This window comes from Narcine bancroftii, chromosome 1, assembly GCF_036971445.1.
Source record: "Narcine bancroftii isolate sNarBan1 chromosome 1, sNarBan1.hap1, whole genome shotgun sequence".
Taxonomy (NCBI): domain Eukaryota; kingdom Metazoa; phylum Chordata; class Chondrichthyes; order Torpediniformes; family Narcinidae; genus Narcine; species Narcine bancroftii.
Genome location: NC_091469.1, coordinates 161,680,496 through 161,705,913, shown reverse-complemented (window position 1 = coordinate 161,705,913; position 25,418 = coordinate 161,680,496). Strand labels below are relative to the sequence as shown.

Genomic DNA, 25,418 nt, shown 5'->3' with positions numbered 1-25,418 from the left:
TAGGATAGGCATCCCTTCATTGTCGGTGACGGGGAGGCCTTCCCAAGATGGTGACCTCCATGTTGACCACGCAGTGTTCGATGAAGAAGAAGGCGGAATTGGAGTTGTGGCAGTTGGAAGTGATGTCATTGGGGCGGTAGGCCGAGGTGCTGAGGTTGGAGCGATGGCCGACAAGATGGCGCTTCCCTTACCATGCACGCGGTCAGCGCCAGAAGCTCCTCTGGAACGCATGCTGTGCTGCTCCCGGACTGCGGTTGGGACCTGCAAACCTTCTGGTGATGGCCTTTCTTCCCGCAGCCCAAACATGTAGCCCCCCTCGCGGGGCAGAGGCGCCTTAAATGCTTGGACTGCCCGCAGAAGTTGCATCTTGATGATGCTGTTGGCGTAATTGCAGCCGTGGTCGGGTCGGTAATGCCCGATACTGAGTCCCAGGCTGAAGGCCCTTGTGGTGGAACATACGGAGATGGCCCACTTCTGCCCGCGATTGACACCGCATGGTGTTGGGCCGAGTCTAAAGTCCTGATCAAGTTGATAGTCTTTTTGAGTGGGAGTGGGTCCTCCTCGAGAAGTCGTTGTCGGATATAATCCGACCTCAGACCCAACACACAGGCGTCTCAAATCAATTCTTCCACACACTGGGTTAATGATATAGTGGCTGTAGGTTCCCCCAAACAATGTGACCAGGAACCAGACGAACTCTTCAGTTGACTCACCAGGCTGTTGTTTTCTGGACGTCAGCCTCCGTGGAGAGAGAAACCATTCTCACCAGCTCTTTTTCCGGGGAGACGATGGCCAGTACCAGAGGCCTCTGCATAGGATGAGTGGGGGTCAGTTAAGGTACGTTTTTAAAAATTGTTTACAATGCAGTAGAAGGCGATTCCAGCCATTGAAACGCTTCCTCCCAAATTACCTACTGACCTTGTACGTTTTGGAGTGTGGGTGGAAACCGGAGCCCCCCAGGGAAAACCTACATGGATACGGGAAGAGCGTACGTACTCCATGTGGACAGCACGGGATTCGAACCCTGGTCCCAATCACTGGCTCAGTAAAGGCGTTGAGCTAACTGCTTCACTAACTGTGATACCCCAATTTATTTGCATGGATGAATACTTGTCCTGCATATGTATTGTTTGTCTGTATGTGTGTTAAGTGTGGTTGTTTGTCAGCGTTTTTGCACCAAGGACCAAAGAACGCCATTATTTCAAGTTGTACTTGTACAATCAGATTACAATGAACTTGTCTCGACGCATCTGCCATGGGGAGAGGTTTCTCGTGACTATCCCTGTCTATTGGCCCACGTGACACCCTTCAGGTGCGTCTCTGCCTCCTCCGTGACAAGGAAGCCAACCTTCATGGGTCACCGACCCAAACATCCACTGTATTTTTCTGACCTTGTTCACCTGTTTCTCAACCTGTCAGGTGTCCTCTGTTTTCGTTCCGGATCTTTGGCATCTGTGGCATTTTGCTTTTGACCCACCCAGGAATCCGACAAATGGGAGGAAGGGAGAGGTCACTTTGCCAAGAGCAACTGGCAGGGACCATTCACTGCTGCTTTGAAATGACCAATAGATTTGTTGGTATCTCATGTGCATTGCAGACTGTGATTTCTCGATCAATACATCAAACAAGGGGACTAGGTAACAGGAAATTAATTTCAACTTTAACAAGCGGTCATCTCAGTTAGCTATTCCCAAATGGATTTTAACTATAGGCCCCCCACCCCAGGACTCCCCTTCCCCGTGAAGAAGTCAAGTTTTGGTTTCTTCCGTACTTCTCTCCAACCAACTACATGAAAATAGATCTTTAAAAATATCAGGTGAAAAAAAGTCCTTTACGTAAATGTCCTGGGAACTGCAAGGGGTGGCCATCGGGCTCCCATTGAGGATTGCTGACAAGTCCAGCTAGGGTTCTTTACTCAAGGGCGACACGGTTAGCTTGGCAGCTTGCACAACGCTGTTACAGCGATCAGGACCGGGGGTTTGAATCCCACTGTAAGGTGTTTATAAGGATGGTTTGCATTTTTGTAAGGGTGGTTTGATGTTTTTATCCCACCCTCCTAAATGTAATAAATAAAATAACAGTCCCTGGAATTCCAAATGCAATGATTTGATGGATGTTGTCCAGGATTTTCAGGGGTTGAAGGGGAGAAAATACTCCCTCCAATCAGGGATCGGGGCATAGAACCATAGAACACTATGGCACAGAAATAGGCCCAGTCCATAGCCCTCCATACCCCTCCCATCCATGTATCTATCCAAATGTCTCATAAATCCCGCATTCACCACATCCACTTCTCTCTGGGTGAAGAAGATCCCCCTAATGTTCTCTTTAAAGCATCTCATGTTTCACCCTTGACCCACGTCCTCTCATTCTCGCCTCACCCAACCTCAGTGGAATAAGCCTGCTTGCGTTCACCTCTGTGAAAATGAAAAGTCTGCAGACGCTGTGATTCTAGTAAAAACACAGCAAAATGCTGGAGGATCTCAGCTGGTCTTTTCAGCGTCCATAGGAGACAAAGATATATGGCCCATATTTTGGGCCTGAGCTCTTCTTCAAGGAAAAAACAGAAGAACATTTATCTCTCCCCCTCATAATTTTATCTAACTCTATTGAATCTTCCCTCATTCTATGACACTCCAGGGAAGAGGCAGGTTTAGGGAAGTTGGCTCGGACACATGTTCCTGGGGACTGGGGATGGGGTAAGAATTCTATTCAACTGGTGGCTGATCTGTCAACTTGAAGGATTAAGCAAGCAAGGGGATAAACGTAGATGTAGTTAAGTTGCATCAGCTCTGATCTGGATTGTTACCATCAACCCCAGAGGGGATCAATGGCCTCCCAGGTTTCTGGCCTTCTTCAGAGTAAACATAAGGAGTTAACAAGCCCAGCAGAGCCTGTCAATAATTGACAGCAGCTTCTAATAGGCCAGGCGTGGGTGCAGGAGTGGAGTGTGGAACATTGGCTGTTACAGCATGGGGAAGATGGTGACAAGCTTGGCCTGGCTCGTCCTGGCGGTCCACCTCTTGGTCTCAGTTCCTGCCGCTCGCCCATTCGAGGCAGAGGATCAGGAGAGGTGAGGCAAAGGGGGTACCTCAGGCTTTGAGTGCCACCTTCTCCAGCTCCGTCCACTACCATACCCCCCACCCCCCCGCGCCACCGGAGTCTTGGCCCATACCCACGGAGCTGTCGCGGAAACAGTTCCAGTCACCGCACCATTGGGAAGGAGGCGATTGTGCCAGACAGGGTGTCGAGGAGATTCACCAGGCTGTGGACTGACATGGAGAGGCCTTTCTTGCCCTCCTTGGAAACGAAGAGGCAAACAGGGAACTTGATTGAGAAGTACCAAGCGCCGAAGGGGCCCAGACAGGAAGGTTCCCTACACGGTTAAGATTGGAAGGGGTACGTTGATGGGTGGAGGTTCAGAAGGGATCTGAGAGAGAACTTCTTTCCCTAGAGCTTCTAGATCAGTGTAAAATGATGCACATTGGAAGGTCAAACCTGAAGGCAGGGTACATGGTTAATGGCAGTGTGGAGGAACAGAGAGATCTTGGGGACAGGTCTATAGATCCCTCAAGTTTACTGCACTAGTTGAAGAGGCGTTTGATCTGCTGGCCTTCATTAGTCGGGGGATTGAGTCAAGAGCCATGAGGTAATGTTGCAGCTCTATAACACTCTCAACACTTGGAATATTTGTGTTCAGTTGTGGTCACCTCATTATAGGAAGGCTGTGGAAGCTTTGGAGAGGAGATCTACCATGATTGGAGAACATGTTACATGAAGCAAGAACAGAGCTAGGGCTTCTCTTTGGAGTGATGAAGGAGGTAGAGGTATGGTAGACTATGAGTGGCTTAGTTGGGGTGGACAACCAGCACCCTTTTCCCAGGGCTAGCAAACACCAGAGGACATCTGTGTAAGGTGAGGGGAGGAAAGCTTAGGGAAGTCGCTGGGGGTAAGTATATTTAACATGGAGAGTGGTGGGTGCGTGGAATGAGTGGCCAGGAGCGGTGGTGCAGGCTGGTACAAGAGGGGCGTTCAGAAGTCTCGGAGACAGGTACATGGATGTAAGAAAAATGGAGGGTCATGGATGTGAGGTAGGGAAGGTTGAGATTGTCGTGGAGTAGGTCAGTACACCATTGGGGGCTGAAGGGCCTGTGCTGTGCTGGAATGTCGTGCATTCTCAAGGGTGGTTGGAATTTGGGAAAACTCGACCTGAGTGGGAGGTGGAGGCAGAAACCCATTCTAACAATTGGCTAGAATTTCCCGACTGCAATTTTCTCAGCTCCATGTACCAATCCTTTAAAAGATCCTAATATAACTGCCTCCAGCGCTGCTAACAGTAGCACATTCCATGCACCCCCCCCCACTCTCTGTGTGAAGAACTTGCCTCTTACATACCCCCCCGCACTTACTCCCAAGCACCTTAAACCTACGCCCCCTCATGTTAGCCATTTCAACCTCCGGGGTAAAAGCCTCTGGCTGCCTACACAATCAATGCCTCTCATCACCTTCGAGTAGCCCCTCATCCTCTGCCGCTTCAAGGAGAAAATTGCCATTGGCCATTTCCTTTGGAGTTCTGAAACCGTGCACATAACGAGTCAACGAGGGACAATTAAAACATTGGTTCTCAACCTTTTTCTTTCCACTTGCACACCTCTTTAAGTATTCCCTATGCTATAAGTGCTCTGTGATTAGTCAGGGATTGCTTAAGGTGGGATGTGGGTGAGAAGAAAAAGTTTGAAATCCATAGTTTTAATCGTACCTCATTGACTCGTTATGTGCACGGTTTCATATCTCCAAAGCAAATGGGCCATTGACCATTTTTCTTAAGCAAAATATTTCAGTAACAAATGGGTCTAGAGCAATGATTCTCAACCTTCCCTTCCCACCCACATCCCACCTTAAGCAATCCCTTACTAATCACAGAGCACCGATGGCATAGGGAATACTTAAAGTGGGACGTGAGTGGGAAGAAAAAGGTTGAGAACCCCTGAGCTAAAGTCTTAAGTAGCTGCACAGCTCTTCAGAGCAGGGGTTGGATGAACTGTGGATCCTGAGGGAGGCAGAGGTAGTGGCAGACAGGAGTGTCAGGGAGGCAGTCACCCCTATAATTCAGGCAAGTAGCTGGGTGACTGTCAGGAGAGGGAAGGGGAAGATAAAGATGGTGCAAAGTACCCCTGTGGCTCTCACCAACAATGGCAGGTACACTGTTTTGGATATTGTTGGTGGAGACCTTCAAGGGACAAGTTAGGGTGGTCATGTCTCCGGTGTGGAGACTGTGCCCCCCCCCTCCACCCAGCTCAGAAAGGAAGGTGGGGGGAGAATGGTGACTGGGGACTCATTGGTTAGACAATTTGATAGGAGGTTGGCTGGATGAGATCGAGGCTCTCGGGTGGTATGTTGCTTCCCGGGTGCCAGGGTCAGGGAGACTCTGATCATGTTCTGGAGGGGGAACAGCCATAAGTCGTGGTCCACGTGGGGAACAATGACATAGATAGAAGTAGGGATGAGGTCCTGAAGAGAAAATTAGGGAAGAATTTAAAAAGCAGGTCCTCAAGAGTGTTCATTTCGGGATTACTGCCTGTTCCACATGCTGGAGAGAGTAGGAACAGGAAGCTGTGGAGGATGAATGGGTGGCTGAAGAGAGGGGGCAGGGGTTCAGATTTCTGGATCATTGAGGTCACTTCTGGGGAAGGACAGACCTGTACAAACAGGACGGGCTGCACCTGAACTGGAGGGAGACCATTACGCTGGCGGGCAGATTTGCTAGAGCTGTTGGGGAGGGTTTAAACTAGTTTGACGGCATGGGTTGGGGGGGGGAGGGGGGGAATCACAATGTGAGTGTGAATATTAGGGTAGAAGGACAACTAGATTTGAAGGGAGAGGGGAATCAGAATGTTAAAATTAATGTAGGTGAGGGGGTGGTAAAAGTAGATGGTGATCAAAGGAGTGAATGTGGAAGACATTCTCTCCAGTCTAGATATTTCATGGTGAGGAAGGTGGACGAGCTTAGACCAGAAATTAACCCATGGAACCCATTAGTGTAGCCATTAGTGAAACTTGGTTGCAGGAGGGACATGATTGGCAGCTAAATATTCCAGGATTCCATTGTTTTAGAACAGGGGGATAAAAGGTGGAGCAACATTGCTTATTAGAGAGAACATTCCAGTGGTGCTGTGGCAGGATAGATTGGAGGGCTTATCCAGTGAGGCGATTTGGGTGGAAATGAGGAACAGGAAAGACATGAAAGCACTAATGGGGGTGTATTATAGACCCCCTAATGGACAGAGGGAATTAGAGGAACAAATTTGTAAGGAGATAGAATATATGTATAGTAAATATAAGGTGGCGATTGTAGGAGATTTTAACTTTCCACACATTGGCTGTAAAAGGACTGGATGGGTTGGGGTTTGTCAAATATGTTCAATACACAGAAGAATCGACTCGAGAGGGAGCAGTATTGGATCTCCTATTAGGGAACGAGATAGGGCAGGTGACAGAGGTTTGTGTTGGGGATACTTTGGGTCAAGTGATCATAATACTGTTAGTTTTAGGTTCATTATGGAGAAGGATCGGGCTGGGCCTAAGGTTGAGATTCTTGATTGGAAAAAGGCAAATTTTGAGGAGATGCAAAAAGATTTAGAGGGTGTGGATTGGGAGAATTTATTTTCTGGGAAGGATGTAACAGAAAAATGGAGGATATTCCAAGGGGAAATGTTGAGATCACAGTTGGTCTATGAGGATTAAAGGAAAGGTTAGAAACTATAGGGAGCCCTGGTTTTCTAGGAATATTGAGAACTTGGTTCTGAGGAAGAGGGATGTGAACAACAGGGAATAATGAGGAGCTTGAGGAATAGAAATTGGAACGGCTAAAAGGAGAGATGCTTTGGCAAGAAACATAAAAATAAATCCAAAGGGTTTCTACGGGTACATTAAAAGTAAAAGAATAGTGAGGGATAAAACTGGGCCCCTTGAGGATCAGACGGATCAGCTCTGTGAGGAAGCAAAAGAGAGGGGGGAAGTTTTAAATGATTTTGTTTCTTCAGTAATCACTAAGGAATGGAATATTGAGCCAGGTGAAGTGGGGAAATCTAGTAGTGAGGTCGTGGAGAGTATACAGATTAATGAGGAGGTGGTACTGGCTATTTTTAAAAGGTGGATAAATCCCTGGGTCCTGATAAGATATTCCCTTGGTCCCTGAGGGAGATTAGTGAACAAATCGAGGGAGCTCTACAGAAATATTTAAAATATCACTGGCCATGGGTGAGGTGCCAGAGGGTGGCTCATGTTGTTCCGCTGTTTAAAAAAGACTCTAAAAGTAAATTGGGTAGTTATAAGCCCATGAGTGTGATGTCAGTGGTGGGTAAATTAATGGAGGATGTTCTTAGGGATGGAATAAACAATTATTTGGAAAGACAGAGACTGACTAGGTGTAATCAACATGGTTTTGTACGTGGTAGATCAGGTTTAACAAATCTTTTCATATTTATTGAGGACGTTACTAAAAAGGGGAAGGCTGTGGATGTTGTCTATGTGGACTTTAGTAAGGCCTTTGACAAGGTTCCACATAAAAGGTTAGTGTAAAGGTTAAAACCTTGTGTTTGTTGATTCTAAGTTAATTTTGTGCTTCTCTTTTTAAGAGAGCTGTTGTTTGTCATGTTACCAAAGTACCTATGATGTAATCTGTCGTAATATCCGCCCAGGCTAACGGCTTGCTCTCATTCTACAAGATGTGAGGGAAGCGTGAGCATGAGAAACTTTTCTTTAAACTTATATCTCTATATATCTTTGAGTCACTATTATAGATTAAATGCCTTGTTATTCACCGTTAGGAAAGTCTTGTTGCGAAGCTATGCAATATGTTTATCTGTTCTATCAACGAATTAAAACTACATAAAGTAACAGCCACAGAGTTGGATTCATTGGATTAAAGAGATTGAAATGAGGGATAACACAGCTCACGCTTTGAAATCAGGATATCTTAGAATAAGGAAAGTGTCATCAATACTTTGATTTAAAGGAAAATTTAATTGTGAACTTTGTTCAGAAGAAAGGATTGTAAAATTTGTCTAAAAAAATTAACAACTTAATTTAAAGCCAAGAGACATCAACACTGTAACAATGGAATATTCCAGAAATGTGTGAACCTTTCTGTGTATTGTGCAGTTCAAAATTGAGTCAAAAGCTGGCAAGACAGCTTGCATCCTTGTAAAAGATAAGCCACAGCTCTGATAGCAGAATTGGTAGGAAGCCCAAAAAATGTTCCAGTAAACATAAACATTAAGATAAAAAAGATTAAGACCATTCAGCCAGCAGCGATGCTCTTAAAGGGAGCAAGTAAGATACAAAATTCGTTTACAGTTCCAGCAAGAACAGGGAGAAGCCAGGTTGCAGTGTGGAGAACCCAAGATGGATAAGAAGAAGTCTCGTCGGGCTAAAGATCCATCTCGTCGTGAGTTGAGCCAGCAAGGTGGACCGACAACGCTCGGAGCCAGTAGCCAATGAAGAAGCGGCTTCAACTAGCAAGCAAGAAGAAGACCCTGTCAAGGCACTGCAGGCTTCATTCACTGGCTTAAAGGTTAGTGGAACTGGAACAGATGAATTTGCGTTGCCAAGTCCCACTGAAGAGCAGAAGATAGAGACTCAATCAGCGGTATCTGAAAGTTCATTCTGATGATGGTATTTCCAAGGTTGTGAGCGCAGGAAGAACTTCAAAGGCATCCAGTGCTTTGCGTGCTTCAAGCATATGCATGATAAGGAGCAAGCAGACTTGGCTACTGTCTGCGCACAACACAGTGGTTGGAGGAAAGATACTGCGGTGGCCCACAATTGCGGAGATCGGGCTGGCACATTGCGCGGCTGCAGATGTGGACGGAGATCGCTAAAGCGACTCCCAGGACCACAATCCGGCGGGGGTAGAACCTGGGGCAGCATCAGACCAACAGCCCTAAAATAGCGTTGGTCAAGCTGCCCAGCTAACTCAGCAGAAACAGGCTGGGGAAGAAGGGCATTCATATGCGTGGACGTTCCCACCCGCTAATGTTATTCATATGGTGACTCAATCAGCAAAAACGGCGGGAACTTGAACAGTGTAAAAGCAGCCTTTCCAGCCCTAATAAACGGCTACAATACGCTTCAGAGAATAGGGATTCTTTAAATCAGGAATAAGCAACTGAAGTTACAAATGGCTGGCGAAGGACGAAACAGATTATTGAATAGAGAAAAGACGAGAGCTTGAGGAGCAATGTGCAATGAATGTGGCCAAAGTGAAAGCATTAGGTCAGGCTTCGGCAAGATTTACCACTCAAAGTGACATCCCCAAAGGGCTAGCACCTAACCTTCCAGCAGCGCCATTGGTAACGCAGCCACAAGAAACAAATGTACTCGAGCGAGGAGTCACGGGTGTCACTGCTCATGCTCAAATGACAATGACCAACCCTATGGAAAAGGCTAGTGAGATCCAATCTCTCCACAGTGCACAGTATATGGATCTTCCTGCCTTTTCCCCCTTGCCCACCACCCCGCTAGCATTCTCTCTTACGAAAGATTCAAACCCGAAACGTCGGTCATCTATCTTTACCTTTGTTACATAAAGGGCGCTGTCCGACCTGCTGAGCTTCTCCAGCATGTTGTGTTTCTACTTATTTTAACCCGCGGCCTCCCGCTTTGATGTGGAGAAAGTGGGATGAGTCAATGGATACGTTGCTGAGAGGTGGGAACAAGTTCCGCCAGCCAGAGGAGGGTGGTGGTGGTGGAGGGGGGGATTAGTCGGGTCCATCACCGAGAAGGATATTGAGGCCTTCATTAAGGGCGATGGAGATGGAACGTAATTTGGAGGTCCATGGTAAAGATGAGCCGGTTGAGTTCGGGGAACTGGAAATTGTTGAAGTGATGGAAGGCGGGTGAAGTGTTGCAGATATAGGTGGGGAGGGACTGGACCGGGGTGGGGGGTGAACAAAACAGAGTCAACGAAAGCAGATACCAGTTCAGTGGGGCAGGACTACGTGGACATGGTGGATCTTCTGGGACAATTGGGTGTATGGATCTTGGGCAGGAGGTAGAAATAGGGAGCGTGGGATGGGGAAACAGTGAGGTTGGAGGCCGTGCCAGGGAGATGACTGGAAGTGATGGTTTCAGAGATAGTGTGTGATGCAGTGGTTAGTATGGGGCCCTGTTGGTTAGTATGGGGCCCTGTTGGTTAGTATGGGGCCCTGTTGGTTAGTATGGGGCCCTGTTGGTTAGTATGGGGCCCTGTTGGTTAGTATGGGGCCCTGTTGGTTAGTATGGGGCCCTGTTGGTTAGTATGGGGCCCTGTTGGTTAGTATGGGGCCCTGTTGGTTAGTATGGGGCCCTGTTGGTTAGTATGGGGCCCTGTTGGTTAGTATGGGGCCCTGTTGGTTAGTATGGGGCCCTGTTGGTTAGTATGGGGCCCTGTTGGTTAGTATGGGGCCCTGTTGGTTAGTATGGGGCCCTGTTGGTTAGTATGGGGCCCTGTTGGAGGGGTAAGAGAAGGTTTCTGAGAGTTGTCCTCTGGTACAGGTCAGTGCACCAGACCATAATGTCGTCATCCTCGTTTGTGGTTTTGCTGGTGAGGTTGGGATTAGTGTGGGGAGAGTGAAGGGCCAGGCATTCCAAAGACATGAGATTGGAATAAGTGAGGGGAGAAGCGAAGTCGATACTGTTACGAGCCCAAAGGACCCCAAAACCCAGCAGCAACAGACATTCTCCAAGACAAGTGGCTTTCAAAACAAAAGTTATTTTTAATCAACTTCAAACATGAAAATAGAATCAAACTTTAACTTAACTCTATTCTTATACTATACTCGATACTAACCCAAATTACCCCCTTTTAATTCTAAGCGCTGCTGTATGTAATGTGTGTGTAAATTCAAGTAAAGTTCTTTGGTTCACATTTCAATCTCACTTCTCCTTCTTCTAAGTTCTCTGGTTGCAGGCAATCACCAGACTGTGCACAGAATTTAACATGTATAAAGTTCACCAGGCTTAGTGCTTGAAAGGTAAATGTCTATCGCTCAGGAAGGTTCTTGTAGGGTTTGCAGAGAGAGATATTTGTTGCTCCAGGATTTCCAGAACTGAGATACCACCACTAGTCACCTCAGGGTCTCGCAGATGAAACTTGCCCCATTAGGGTTTTCTAGATGGTAACCTCTTTCTTCAAGCTACCACAGAGTTCCATTCCTTCCTCTATTTCAAGAGAAACATCAGACAGATAGCACTTCCAGCCATCTACTGCTCTGGAACTTGCTTTCATCCGTTTCAAACAGTTTTCCCTGAATTGCATTTGTCAGTGTGACAGAGTTCTGTGTTGTGTATTGGCCCATGTGTTGTGTGGTTTTATGTTAAAAAGTGACAGTTTGCCTTAGAGAGCCAAGGTGAAACTGGACTGCTGAGAAAGTGGGAGACGGACTGGGCATGTACAGAAAATGATCTAAAAATTTCTGGACTTGGATGATAAACCACCTCTGGGGGTGCTGTGGAGTGGAAGGAGGCCCAGAGCACAAGACATGGTCTGGAGGACAGTTTAGAATGTTGGGATTTCAAAAAGTGATGGACATTCCGAAGGCAGCCAGAAGGATCCAGACCAAGCCTTTGTTCCTTTCTCTGCAAGCAACACAAGAAGACAACTTCAAATTTTGTGCTCTCTCTCTTTCTCTCTCTCTCTTAAAGATCTTTTGGCTTCAGTTACCAAACAAACTGAATTTTGTTTATGATCTTTGCTTCGGTTGAGACCGAAGTTTTGTGAATCTTGTGTGTTTTGTGTTTGTCTTGTGTTTAAGTTTTTTCTGTGGGCTGGATGAAAGCGTAACTTAGACTTTAAATATGTTATATTTAGGCTGGGGAATGTATTAGTTTTACACTGTTATAGAAATTTACATAGTAACCAATGGGCATTGTTATAAAAGGGGGGATTTTGAATTAAAGTTTGAAGGTGAATTTTTGTTAATAAAGTAATTCTTCATCTTTCTTCTTCTTTGGCTTGGCTTCGCGGACGAAGATTTATGGAGGGGGTAAAAGTCCACGTCTGCTGCAGGCTCGTTTGTGGCTGACAAGTCCGATGCGGGACAGGCAGACACGGTTGCAGCGGCTGCAGGGGAAAATTGGTGGGTTGGGGTTGGGTGTTGGGTTTTTCCTCCTTTGCCTTTTGTCAGTGAGGTGGGCTCTGCAGTCTTCTTCAAAGGAGGTTGCTGCCCGCCGAACTGTGAGGCGCCAAGATGCACGGTTTGAGGCGAGATCAACCCACTGGCGGTGGTCAATGTGGCAGGCACCAAGAGATTTCTTTAGGCAGTCCTTGTACCTTTTCTTTGGTGCACCTCTGTCACGGTGGCCCGTGGAGAGCTCGCCATATAACACGATCTTGGGAAGGCGATGGTTCTCCATTCTGGAGACGTGACCCACCCAGCGTGTGATCTCCCTTCTTTGTGGTTGCTGGTTATATCTTGTAACATCAGTGTCCCACACACTGACTGACTGAGCTAATAACTCAATTCTCTCTCTTTTCCAACTGAAACTCCAAAGCGAGCATATCTTGCAAAAATCCCCACCTTCCTGAACAAAACAACAGGAGTTCTTTCTTCTGCTCCATCTGTTGTTAGCTAAGGTAAACAATCCAGAATTGATCTTTCTGTGATCACTTTCCAGAAGGGGTACCAGCATGACTCCAGCAAGACAATGGTCAAGCCTTTTCTGACATCAATTCAATTAACACCTACTTGTGAAAGGTGCTAACATTCTCCAGAGATCTTGCAATGTGAATTCTTCAGTCTTTCAAATAAGATCTGTTTTAAAATGTGTGTATGTATGTGACCTCCTCTAAATATTATAAAATCTCCCCAAATATTAATATGGTTACAATATGGTTGATGTCTCGGTGGGAGTTGGAAATATAAAGGTGTGGAGCAGGGAGAAGGCTGGAACGTGGTGCCCAGGAAGAAGGCTTAAAGCAGGAGAAGGGGTCTGCAGTAGTGGTGGGGGTGGGGGGGGGGGTCCTGGTGGAAGAAGTTGGCACAGAGATGGAACTGACAGGAGAAGAGTTCGACATCACAGACCTGTTGAGGATGTGAGTGAAGGGGAAACAATGGTGAGGCCTCTACTGGGGAGAGTGTTCAGTCTCTGAGAGGGGAAGGTTGGAGAGAATAGTGAAGACCAGGCAATGGGTTGGGGGGATGGTCAATGGAGTGATGGTGTCGGGAGGGGGGAATGTGGCAGGAGGTGGAGTGCAAAAAGGTTGGGGAAGTCAAAAGTGAAGGAGGGAGGGGCCAGGGTGAGGATTTGCGATGGAGGCTTGATCCTGTAGGCTGCCGGGACCAGGGTGAGAGTTCGCAATGGAGGCTTTGGCCTGTAGACTGCCAGGGCTAGGGAGGAGGCTTGCGTCGGAAGCTCGGTATTTGGGAGACGCAGACTCATTGGCCGGACAGGCCTGTATCTCTAAATCAGAACTCTCAGCGCGACCTGACGGTTTCCCGGCAGTCCAGCTCACCTCCGATTCGCCTCGCCTGGGTAGCGTTTCCTTCCAAACTCACTAGTGCTTGGTGTCCATGGGTGACTCGCTGCTGAAGCTTGGCTCCTGATGGTCATGGATTTGTGTTTTGGGCAGATCTCAGCAGGCCAGGGCCAGTCCTCTGCGGAGAACAGAACGAGCTGTGATCACCCCAGGCCAGATCCCCTGTGAACTTGAACCTTGGACTCAGTGGTCATCCTGCCAACCATGCAAGGACGTGAAGGTAAAGACCACCAGGATTTCTTCTTTTCTTTGGCTTGGCTTCGCGGACGAAGATTTATGGAGGGGGTAAATGTCCACGTCAGCTGCAGGCTCGTTTGTGGCTGACAAGTCCGATGCGGGACAGGCAGACACGGTTGCAGCGGTTGCAGGGGGAAAATTGCTTGGTTGGGGTTGGGTGTTGGGTTTTTCCTCCTTTGCCTTTTGTCAGTGAGGTGGGCTCTGCGGTCCTCTTCAAAGGAAGTTGCTGCCCGCCGAACTGTGAGGCGCCAAGATGCACGGTTTGAGGCGATATCAGCCCACTGGCGGTGATCAATGAGGCAGGCACCAAGAGTTTTCTTTAGGTAGTCCTTGTACCTCTTCTTTGGTGCACCTCTGTCACGGTGGCAATTTAAAACCCATCCCAGTGTGGGGAGGGGGGTTACACCATTTCAAGTTCAAGTTTGTTTATTATCCAAATGTACAAGTCCAGCCAGACAAAACACAAACAGACAAACTAAATTGGTTGGCAGGGACTTGTGGGCCAAAATGGCCTAATACCATGCTGTATATCTAAATTCAAAAATTTTAAAACAATATATATGCACAAAACTTGGTGCATATACAAATATTAAATATTTTAAAAAATTTAGACACACAACTTAATGACGGGCCTTTTCGGCTCATGAGCCCGTGTCATCCAATTAGGCCCAACAACCTTCCCCCCAGTACATTTTTGGACGGTGGGTGGAAACCGGAGGCCCCCCCCCGGTGAAAACCCACACAAGCGCGGGGAGGACATACAAACTCCTCACAGACAGTGCTGAATTATTATTAAATAAACCATTGAGTCATGGAGGGTCAGTGTGAGCAGTTCATCAGTTGTTCCGTGTTCTCTTTGCCCGTGGGGAAGAAGCTGTTCCTCACCCTGGTGGCGCTGGCTCTGATCCTCCTGCGTCTCTTCCCCGATGGGAGCAGCTGGAAGATGCTGAGTGCAGGGTGGAAAATTTTGCACGCCCTCTTCAGGCAGAAATCACAGTAGATCACGTCGATGGCGGGGTGGGGGGGGGGGGGTGGGGGAAGGAAGACTCCAGTGATCCTCTCTGCCACTGTTACAGTCCTGTAGATTGACCGCCCATCCATTTCTCTGTAGCAACTGTACTCGCAGTGTGATGCAGCTGGCCAGGACACTCTCGATAGAGCTCCTATAGAAGGTTGACATGATGGTGGCCGGTAGCCTTGCCCACTTCAGTCTTCTCAGGAAGTGCAGTTGCTGTGGCACTTTCTTGACAAGTGAGAAGATGTTGTATGCCCATGATGTAGCGCAATCAATAACCACAAGTAGACTTGAAGCGAGTGACTAAAGGTTTTAATATCTTGAAACGTCAGCCACGTCTCTACATGCTGCTGGCCCAGATCCAAGGCTGGTATGGAGGGAGGAGACTAGGGTTCTCAGCCTTTATTGGGAATCTATGGGGAGCAGTTAGAGGGTCGGAGGTGGGCCAGCCTATACAGTCTAGTGAGCTCACACCTGCCCTACCGTGTTCCACCACACACGATAAGTCACTTCTGAAGTGGACTCCAAGGAACTTGGTGCTCTCTACCACAGAATTATTAAGGCATAGTGGAGGGTGGTTGTCCCATCCCATCGCTGAGCATTGCCGACCCGTCCAATCACCATGGGAAACTGCCTCCTCCCCCACCCCCACCAAGCTCTCATCTATAACTCCCACTGCCTCAGAAAAGCAGCACACGTATTCAAAGACTCGGGCTGCACTATCTTCAACTCCCAGAAGATTCTAGAACATGAGCTCACACACCTCCAGATTCCAGGACAGTTATCATACTCCTAAATGATCCAGGAAATGGGGAAATTATGCTGCCATTGTACTGTGCTAACTGTGACCCTGCATTCTGCACCATGTTTACCTGCTGTACTCTATATGGGTTGACTATCTGGACTGCTCTCTAAATAATCATACTCACTGCACTTCAGTGCATGAGTCAACAAATGTGAAATTTTCTTTTTTTAAATTATACAGCACGGTAACAGGCCATTTCGGCCCATGAGTCTGTGGCGCCCAATTAACCTACAACCCCTGGTACATTATGAAGGACCCGGGGAAAACCCACGCAGACACAGGGAGAACGTAGACACTTCTTACAGTCAGCGTGGGATTTGAGCCCTGGTCCTGGTTGCTGGTACTGTAACAATGTTTCGCTAGCTGTGCATGTCTAGTTGATGCATTTCAGGGGATCCTGGAAGTCATCCCCTGCCCCCTTCGCCCTTCACCGTCTCCATGGCCACAACCATTGAGCTGGTCTCCAGTGCTCTGTAATGACTGGAATTATCCCTGCTGTTTCCTTTTCAATAGTATCGATCCAGAAGTATTGGCCATTTTGGTCAGTTTGGGGGCAGGGTGTGCACTGACATCCTCTTTGAAGAGCGACTCTGTACTGACGCTGACAACTGTGAGGAGGAGCCTGTCGACTGTGGAGTTGACTTCCAGTGTGAAAATGGTAATACATGTGTGCAGGTGGATGTGGTGTGCATGGGTGGAAATCTCTGTGCGTGTGTATGTGTAGGGTCTGTGGGTGTGTATATGTGTGGAGTGTGTGTGTAGTGGATGTGGGTGGGTGTGTGTGTGAGAGAAAATAATTGGGTGGTGTGGGTTTAAATGGCCAGAATCGGCTTCTGCAAAACTGAGACTAAAATCTAAAATAATAAATTTGATTAACGCCATCCCCGGAGTATCTTTCCTTGTTAGCCTGTGCTTCTCCCTATCCCCTCTCCCCTCTCCCCCTCTCCCCCTCCCCATCACCCTCTCCCCTCCCCATCCCCTCTCCGCTTTCCCCTTGCCCTCTTCACCTCCCACTGTCATCGCCCTCAGCCACTCCCTTCCCCTCTCGCCTCCCCCACCCCTCCCCTCCCCTCCCCTCCCCTTCCCCTCTCACCTCCCCACCCCCTCTCCTTCCCCTCTCCCCATCCCCTCTCTCCACTTCCCCTCCCCTTGCCCTCCCTCCCTCCGCCTCTCCATCCCCATCCCCTCTCTCCCTCCCCCTCTCCCCATTTCCCTCCCCTTCCCCTCCCCTCCCCTCCCTCTCCCCTTCCCCTCTCCTCCTACCCATTCCCCTCTCCCCCTTGCCCTCTCTCCCTCCCTTTCCCACCTCATCCCCCTCCCCATCCCCTCTCCCCCTCCCGCTTCTCCACCTCCCCTTGTCCTCTCCCCCCTCCCCCTCCCTCCCCTTGCCCTCTCTCCTTCCTCCACCTCCCCCTTCCCTCTTCCCCTCCCTTTCCCCCTCCCCGCCCCTCCCCCTCCCCCTTGCCCTCTTCCCCTCCCCCTCTGCCTCCCCTCCCCTCTCCCCCATCCTCCCACCTTTTTAATTTGGGGATCTGCCTGACATGAATCACTCCTGGCAAAGGGGCTCAGGCCTGAAACATCAACTTCCTTTAAGCCCCCCCCCCATTCTTTTCTGCAGTAAAGACAAAAGCTCTAGCTCTGTTGACATTACCTTGTCTCATATTTCCCCCCCCCCACCTCACCCTTGCCCCCTCCCTTAGGGAACTGTGTCAAACAGAGGCTGAAGTGCAACAATGATGACGACTGCGGGGACTTCAGCGACGAGGACGAATGTGAGAGCTTCCGCCCCGTTTGCCAGAGAAATTACGAATTCTGGCAGTATAGCCATGTTGCCGGCGTGGGGTGAGTGCCAGGGGCTGGCTGAAGTCCAGCTGTATCCCACCCAAGGGTGGGAGAGAGAGAGAGGGGTAGGCAGGTAGCAGGGGGGAGGGACCAGAGAGAACATGTGCTCTTCCATTTCTCCCTCAGCATTTCACTGCCGCACTCACCCCATATTTAAATGTTATTTATTTTTTAAATGTTGGCATACAGCACGGTAACAGGGCCTTTCTGCCCACGAGCCCATGTTGCCCCATTTACAACCCATTAACCTCCACTCCGGGTATGGTGCGGAACCCCCCTGGGGAAACCCAACACAGACATACGGAGAACAAACCCCAGTCCTGACTGATGGCGCTGTAACAGCCTCACACTAACTGGTATGCCCAGCCGTGACACCCATCAATATCAATTGATTCTTCGTCCCCAGAAAAAGCTGGAGAACATTTGGTGCAGTTTCTTTCGTTAACCCAGATCAGTGCCCCACCTCACCAGAGCTCTGTGTAATTTCAATGACCAGTGTCACAGGACATCTGGTTAAAGTGAGGCAAGGAAAGATTAGGTGAGATGTCAGGGGTAATTTTTTTTAAAAACACACACACACACACACACACACACACAGTGGTGCAGGCTTGGAATGCTTGGCCAGTGAGTGGGTGGTGGTGGAGACTGGTACAACAGCCAGGGGTGCGGTGCCGGAGAATTGGAGGGTACCTCACATTGTTCTGCTATTTTTAAATTACATTTTGACATGCAGCACGGTGACAGGCCATTTCGGCCCCGTGTGTCTGTGTCACCCAATTTATATCCCATTAACCAAAAGCATCTGGTTCAGTGGGTTCACAGGGGAATGAGTTTGGACACAAAGGTTTGCAATCCACCGTGATTTTTGTGAACAGCGATTAATAGAAGAGCGCGGGAAAATCGTAGCAGGAATAAAGCGCACAATTAATAAAAGCATGGGAAAATACGTGCTCAATTTCTTTGTCAATAGTTTGATGAATTTCACGTAGCAAATGTTACATAGGTAAATAAACATGAATAGAACAATAATCAAACTTATACAATAGTCAAAACCTACGTTAAGTTTAGAAAAATACAAGCAAAACGAAACTGGTTAATTCAACTCCCAACTCCAGAGGTTGTCGACAAAATACATGGATCACTATCCAGATCATGAAAAGATAAATAAACAATGAGGTCAAAAATTAGTTAAATAATTAAATTTTAGTAATAGGTCGATTTTAGTATCCAGTCTTGGTTTTAATCCGCACTTGCCAAGCTTTAGACCATTTTTACCTTTCTTGTAATAATGAAAGATATTCTTTAACCGATCTTTTCCAAAATAAATCCGCAATACACTGCACTTGCCTTCCATTTGTGTCTTGCATAAATATTTTCTTTCTGAAATTGACCCGGAGGCATTAATTGTTTAGATTTAAGAAGTAAGAGATGATTCGGTGTAAGCGCCTCGATGTCGTTTGAAAAGATAGAAATTTTCATTATTGGACGACTATTTAAAATAGCTTCAATCTCACACATTTGTCATCATTCAGTATCTGATTATTCAAAATGGAGTTAAGAATTTCCTGGATTGATCTAATCATCCTTTCCCACACACCGCCATGATGTAATCCTGGGGGTGGGTTAAGTATCCAACTAATTTCCTTTTGAAGTAATGAACCACAAATTTGATGTTAGACAAAATTTTGTACAAATTTGGGAAAGAATTAAGAAAAGAACCCAATTCGTGGAGCATCTAATTTTTTTTCTCTAACAACAAACAAGCCAGCCATTTAGTGTGAATGGGAGGGGCAGCATCTTTCGATTTCATTCGTATTGTTACGGAGTCCAGAGGACCCCAAAACCCAGCAGCAAAAGATATGCACCACAACACAGGGTTACTTAAACAAAAGTCGTTTTTAATTATATTTGAACAAGAAAGCAGAATTAAACTTTAACTTATTACTTAACCTACTTACTTAACCTACCTAACCTACTTAATCCCCCCTCTGATACTAAGCGCAGGTGTGTATAATGTATATTTAAGATTAGAAAAGTCCAATCTCACTGATTGCAGGCAATTCTTGTTCTGTGCACAGAAGTTTGCATTAACAAAGTTCACCAGGCTTTAGTGCTTAACAGGCAAATGGTTACCACTCAGGAGGGTTCTTGTTGGTCTTCAGAAAGAGATTCTTTTTCCAGGACATCTGCAACTAATTCCTTCTCAAACAGTCTTACTGACGAAACCTGCCCGCCTTCAGGGTTCTCCAGATGATCCTCTTTCTTTCAGAGTTCCTTTCAGACAGCCAGTCTTCTCCTTTGACCAGGCAGCCTTCCAAAGTTTGCCAGCTTGTCCCTCTGGAACTGATTTATTGACTCCTTCTCTCTCTGTTTTACTCCCATCCTCTCTGAGAGCAAAACTGTTCTGTTGCCCTTTCCTGCAAAGATCACATGCTCTCCCAGGCAAGCTGTATTCTGCAATTTTGTTGTTCTCTTTGCAAAAAGCACTCTGCAAAAGTCCTGCAGAAATTCTGCGTTTTAAGATGTGTTTGTGTGAAAGCTACTCTAGCAATTCATCCCAAGCCACATCAAAATATTCTGTCGCAGTATGGCCCCTTCTGGCTATCAGGGAGGCAAAACCTACGACGTGGGATTGGGAAGAATTCAGTATTGGATCACTAGGCCCACATATTCCAAACAAGCCAATAAAAGGAGATGGGGCCAAATTAATATGAAGTAAAGAGAGTGTATGAAATACACCTTCCCAATAATTGAGAAGGACATAACCAAAACATACGGTACAATGAACCATCGACAGTTTTACATTTAGAAGATAAGTTGGATAGAATTTAGCCAATTGGGTTTTGGAATAGTGGGCACGATGGAGTACTTTAAATTGTAATAGTGAATGTCGAGCACAGAGAGAAGATGAATGAAAATGTCTCAAAATAGAATCCTATAAAATATTTGTTGGAAATCTTGTTCCCATAATTTTTTTTATTTCCATCCAGGGAATTATCCTTAGGTAGCAAAAATAGTTCATACAGGGCAGACAACAGCTGTTTATGGTCTGGTTGAAAACCTTGCGTCTTCCCTGTAACATTAAATTCTAAGTCCAGAGGAAGTCTCAATGATGAAGAGTTTAAAAAAATTGCTAACCTGTAAATACCAAAAAAAAATGATATCTGGGTGTATTACCTTTAGCAGATGGTCATTCAAAAGAGGTAAAAGTAAGGTGGATAAAAAGGTTCAAGAAAGACTGGATACCTAAGTTCAACCATTGATAAAAACCAATATCTTGAACCGAGGGAGAAAAAAAAAAGAATTACTTAATATAGGATGAACTAATAAGAATGTCTGACATCCAAAATATTTCCTGAATTGAAACAAAATTCTCAATGTACAACTAATAACAAAATTATCCGATAATCTGGAAGCAGATTAGCATGCTCCAAGTATTGAAATAAAGGAGAACATTTTAGTAGATTTAATTTCTAAATTTAATAAAACATTCATACATAGTTTATAAGGGAGCATAGGAAAATCATAGTGGGAATAAAAACATGTACAATTAATAAAGAGCATGGGAAAATACATGCACAATTTAATGAAGCATACGTGCACAATTTATGAAGGAGTGTGCAAAATTATAACAGGGAAACAAATGGGAGAATGTGAAACAGTGCACAATTACACAAGCATTGCAAACATTTGCACACTATAAATAGGGGTTCTATACACCCTCCCAGATCCCCAATCATTGGGACCCAGCTCTACTACACACAGTAACAGCAGAGTGTACATATAGACATGATCGATGCGAGGTGTGGATCTACTGCATGTCTTGATCTATTGCAATTTGATCTATAGCAATACTATGGCTCAGTTGCAGTGCAGTGTGCACCTTACCCTCGACCCTTCCAAGCAATGTCCACATGAGCAATGTGTCATGGAGTGGTGTCCGGGGGCTATCACTCCAAGGCAGAGAGAGCAAGTGTGCTTTGTGCTGGTGCTAAATACAGGGCTCTAGCCAATAAGGATGCTAGGTGATTTGAATTAGCCAGTGGCAAGGTGTGCACTAACTAGTGGCCTGAGCCCAATCTTTATTGGCACTCCACCTACAAACCATAACTTTGAATCTACAACTTCTAACTTTGAATGAAACAAAAAGTACACACTGTTCTGACAGATTGATGTGACTTCCAAATAGGTTTCAGATGGGGAAGCCACATGACCACCAGCAATAGGCAGGGAGGTCATGTCTCCTCTACACATAACACCTACACCCCCAGTACATTTTGAAATGTTCCCAAAGTAACCCTTGAAATTGTAGGCCAGTGAGCCTGACATCAGGAGTAGGTAAATTATTGAAAGCTGTTTTAAGAGATCAAATATATATTTGGACAGTCAGGAATTGATTAGGGATGGTCAACATGGCTTGTGGCTATTTAACCAATCCTAGAGAGTTTTACAAAGAGGTTACCAGAAAAGTTGATGAAGGAAAGGTTGTGGATGTTGTCTACATGGCCTTCAGTAAGGCCTTTGACAAGGTCCCACATGTCAGGAAGGTGCAGACGCTGGGTATTCATGGTGAAGTAGTGAAATGGATTCAACAATGGCTGGATGGAGAGTAGAAAACAATAGGCAGTTGATGTTTCAGGCCCGAGACCCTTGGGAAGCTAAAAATAAGGTAGGTGCCTGATTTTAATGGTTGGAGTACCGGTTAGCGCAATGCCATTACAGCGCCAGCAATCGGGACTGGGGTTTGAATCCTTCGCTGTCTGCCAGGAGTTTGTACGTTCTTCCCGTGTCTACATGGGCTTTCCCTGGGGGCTCCAGTTTCCTCCCACCATTGATGGGTGTAAGTTAGGCAGCATGGGTTTGTGGGCCAAAACGGCTTGTTACCCTGTCATACGTCTAAAGAAATCAAGTGATACAGAGCAGAAGAAGGCCATTTTCACCATTGAATCCTGAGCTACCCAATTCGCCTTCAACCCCATACGATTAGATGGGCGGGAGGAAAGTGGAGCCCCGGTGGGGGGGGGGGGGGAACCCATGCAGACACGGGGAGATCTCCTTACAGACAGTGCCGGATTTGAACGTGGGTAATGGAGGAAGTTGCGGGTGGGAGGTATAAGTTTGGGTGGGAGAGGGACAGAGCTGAGAGGTGAAGGGGAGGAAGGCAACAGAAAGATACCCTCGGGTAGGAGGAAGGGGGTGGGGAGTTGGAGGAAAGGAGAGGGAGGGATGGGGGAAGGAGGGAGACCAGTGGGGGAGGGGAGGGGAGAGGAGTTGAAGCTGTCTAACTGGAGGGTAGGGTGATCTACATCTTGGAGGGGTGGGGGGGTAGTTCCTGTGCAGGGGAGGCGTCCTTGGTAAACGAGTTAGCAGGTTCCATCTCAGAGCAGCTCTCCTGGGTCCACAGGATGAACATCATGGGAATGACGCCGACGAGATCACCCTTCAACAACAACTTCTTTAATGGGAAGTGTGAGTTAATGTTCGATGGTAACAGAAGGAAGATGATCCGATCCCCCTGGAACACCCTTATCCACATTCAGGTTGGTTCCCACAGAAGGTGCGGGAAGATGGGAGACCCTAGTTCAGTCCCCATCCCCGCCCACTGTCTGTGTGGAGTTTGGGCAGGTGGGGCTGGCAGGTAAATAAATGTAGAGGCATAAATGGGGTCTACCCTTAAACGGCCATTCAGGGATGGGTAGGGGCTGCGGTGGGGATTGGGAGAGGGGTGGGGAATGGAGGAGGGGTGAGATGGTGAGATGGAGGAGGTGAGGGGAATGGGAGAGGCCTGAGGGATTGACAAGTTTGGCGAAGGGGTGAGTGATGGAGGAGGGGGAGGGGTGAGTCAGGGAGAGAAACGTGGTGAGGGGATTGGGGAGAGGTGAGGGGTGGGCAGGATTGGGGGAGGGGTGCAGAGTTGTGGGATGAGATGGGGAGGGGGTCGTGAAGGGTGAAAGGAGTGGGGGGAGGTTGAAGTGGAATGGTGGGTGAGGGAGGGGTAGGAGAGAGGTGTCTGGAGGGGTGGGGAACCATTCCATTCTGTATTATCATTAACCGTCAATGGACTCTATATGCTGTCCATCCCATCCTGTCTACCCGTCCCCTCCAATCCCTCTTCCTCAACCAATGCCCCTCTCCCTACACCCCTCCCATCACCATTCACATCTCATACCATCACCCCAACCCATCCTTTCGCCCCTCTACTCCTTTTCCCTTTACTGCTCTCCCTTTCTCCCCTTCACTTCCTTTCCCACTCCCCCTTTCCCCTCCACTTCTCCCCTTCTCTCCTCCTCTCCACCTCTCCCTCTCCCTCCTGCTCTTTCCTTGCCCTATCCGCCTCCCCTTCTTCCCCTCCCCTTCTCCCCCTCCCTCTGTCTCTCCCATTCTCATCATCTGCTTCCACAACCCCTCCACCCTGCCCTGCCTCTACCTCTTCCCCCTCCAACCCATCCACCCTACTACCACCCATTTTACCCTTCCCCACATTCTACCCTCACCCCACCATCTATGCTCCTACTCTCACACATCCCACAAATTTCACTCTACCTCCCCTTTCCCCCTCCTCTTCCCTTTCCCCTCTTCCTCCCCTCCCCTTCCTCTCCTCCTCCCCTTCCCTTCCCCTCTCCTCCCCTTCCCCTCCACTACCCTCACCTCTATTCACCCACCTCCCCTCCCCTCCACTGCACTCCCCTCCCCTCCCATTCTCCTCACTTATTTTACACTCCCTCCCCCTCACATGCACCCCTGCCTCTACCCCAATTGCCTCACTGCCCAACAGAACCAGGCGAAACAATACTTCACCACTGAGGTGTACGAGTCCTCTTCGGAGGTTGTGAAGAAAATAATGCAGGAAACAACCAGTAGCTTCAACGTGGGGTTGACACTGAACCTGAAGCTGAAGAAGGTGGACATCTCAGCTGGTGGTGGCTATGCCAGCAACTCCTCCAAGAGCTTGGAGACCCTGATCAAACACAACAAGTCCGACGTAAGGCACCGTGGATCTGAAAGGCTCTGTGGAGTAGGGGTCCAGAGGTGTCAGTTGGAGAGGATCAGGGGAGTAGGGGTATAGAAGTGTCAGTGGAAAAAGATCCAGGGAATAAAGTACAGATGTCAGTCGTCAAGGCTCTGAAGAGTGGGGGTACAGATTTGTCAGTCAGAGAATATCTGGGGAGTGGGGATACAGATCCGTCAGTCGGAAAGGCTCCAGAGAGTGAAGGTACAGATGTGTCTGTTGGAAAGGCTCCAGGGACTGGGGGTAAAGATGTGTCAGTGAGAAAGGCTCCGGAGAGTGGGAGTACAGATGTGTCAAATGGAGAGGTTGCGGAAAGTGAGGATACAAATGTATCAGTCGGAGAGTCTCCGGGGAGTGGGGCTACAGGTGTGTCAATCAGAGAAGGTCCAGGGAGTGGGGGAACAGATGTGTCAGTCGGAGAGACTCCAGATAGTAGGGGTACAGATGTGTCAGTTGGAGAGGCTCCGGGGATTGATGGTACAAATGTGTCAGTAGGAAAGGCTCGAGGGGGTGGGGGTACAAATGTGTCTGTTGTAAAGGCTCCAGGGAGTGGTGGTACAGATGTGTCAGTCAGAGGACAATCTGGGAGTGGGGGTACAGTTGTATCAGTCAGAGAAGGTCCAGGGAGTGGGTGTACAAATATGTCAGTCGGAAAGAGTCCACTGAGTGGGAGTACAGATGTGTCAGTTGGAATGGCTCCAGGGAGTGTGAGTACAGATGTTTCAGTCAGAATGGCTCCAGGGAATGGGGCATATATGTGTCAGTTGGAGAGGCTCTGGGGTGTAGGGATACAGATGTGTCAGTTGTAAAGGCTCCAGGGAGTGTGGGTACAGATGTGTCAGTTGGAGAAACTCCGGGAAGTGAGGGTACAGATGTGGCAGTCGGAAATGCTCCAGGGAGTGGGGTTACAGATGTGTCAATCGGAGATGCTCCAAGTGTGGGGGCACAGATGTGACAGTCTGAGAGGCTTCAGAAAGTGAGGGTACAGATG

At 47.7% G+C, this 25,418-nt stretch overlaps 1 protein-coding gene across 1 annotated transcript in view; it reads left to right on the top strand.

Moving 5' to 3' along the window:
• Positions 1-2,936: 2,936 nt before the first annotated feature.
• Positions 2,937-25,418, top strand: part of c9 (complement component 9) — a 47,076-nt gene continuing 24,594 nt past the window's right edge. The window contains exons 1-6 of the mRNA XM_069883899.1: positions 2,937-3,073; positions 13,613-13,739; positions 16,090-16,234; positions 17,277-17,418; positions 22,823-22,958; positions 24,194-24,400. Coding sequence (XP_069740000.1) covers positions 2,973-3,073; positions 13,613-13,739; positions 16,090-16,234; positions 17,277-17,418; positions 22,823-22,958; positions 24,194-24,400 — 858 coding nt within the window. The 5' untranslated portion in view covers positions 2,937-2,972. The remainder of the gene's footprint in view (positions 3,074-13,612; positions 13,740-16,089; positions 16,235-17,276; positions 17,419-22,822; positions 22,959-24,193; positions 24,401-25,418) is intronic.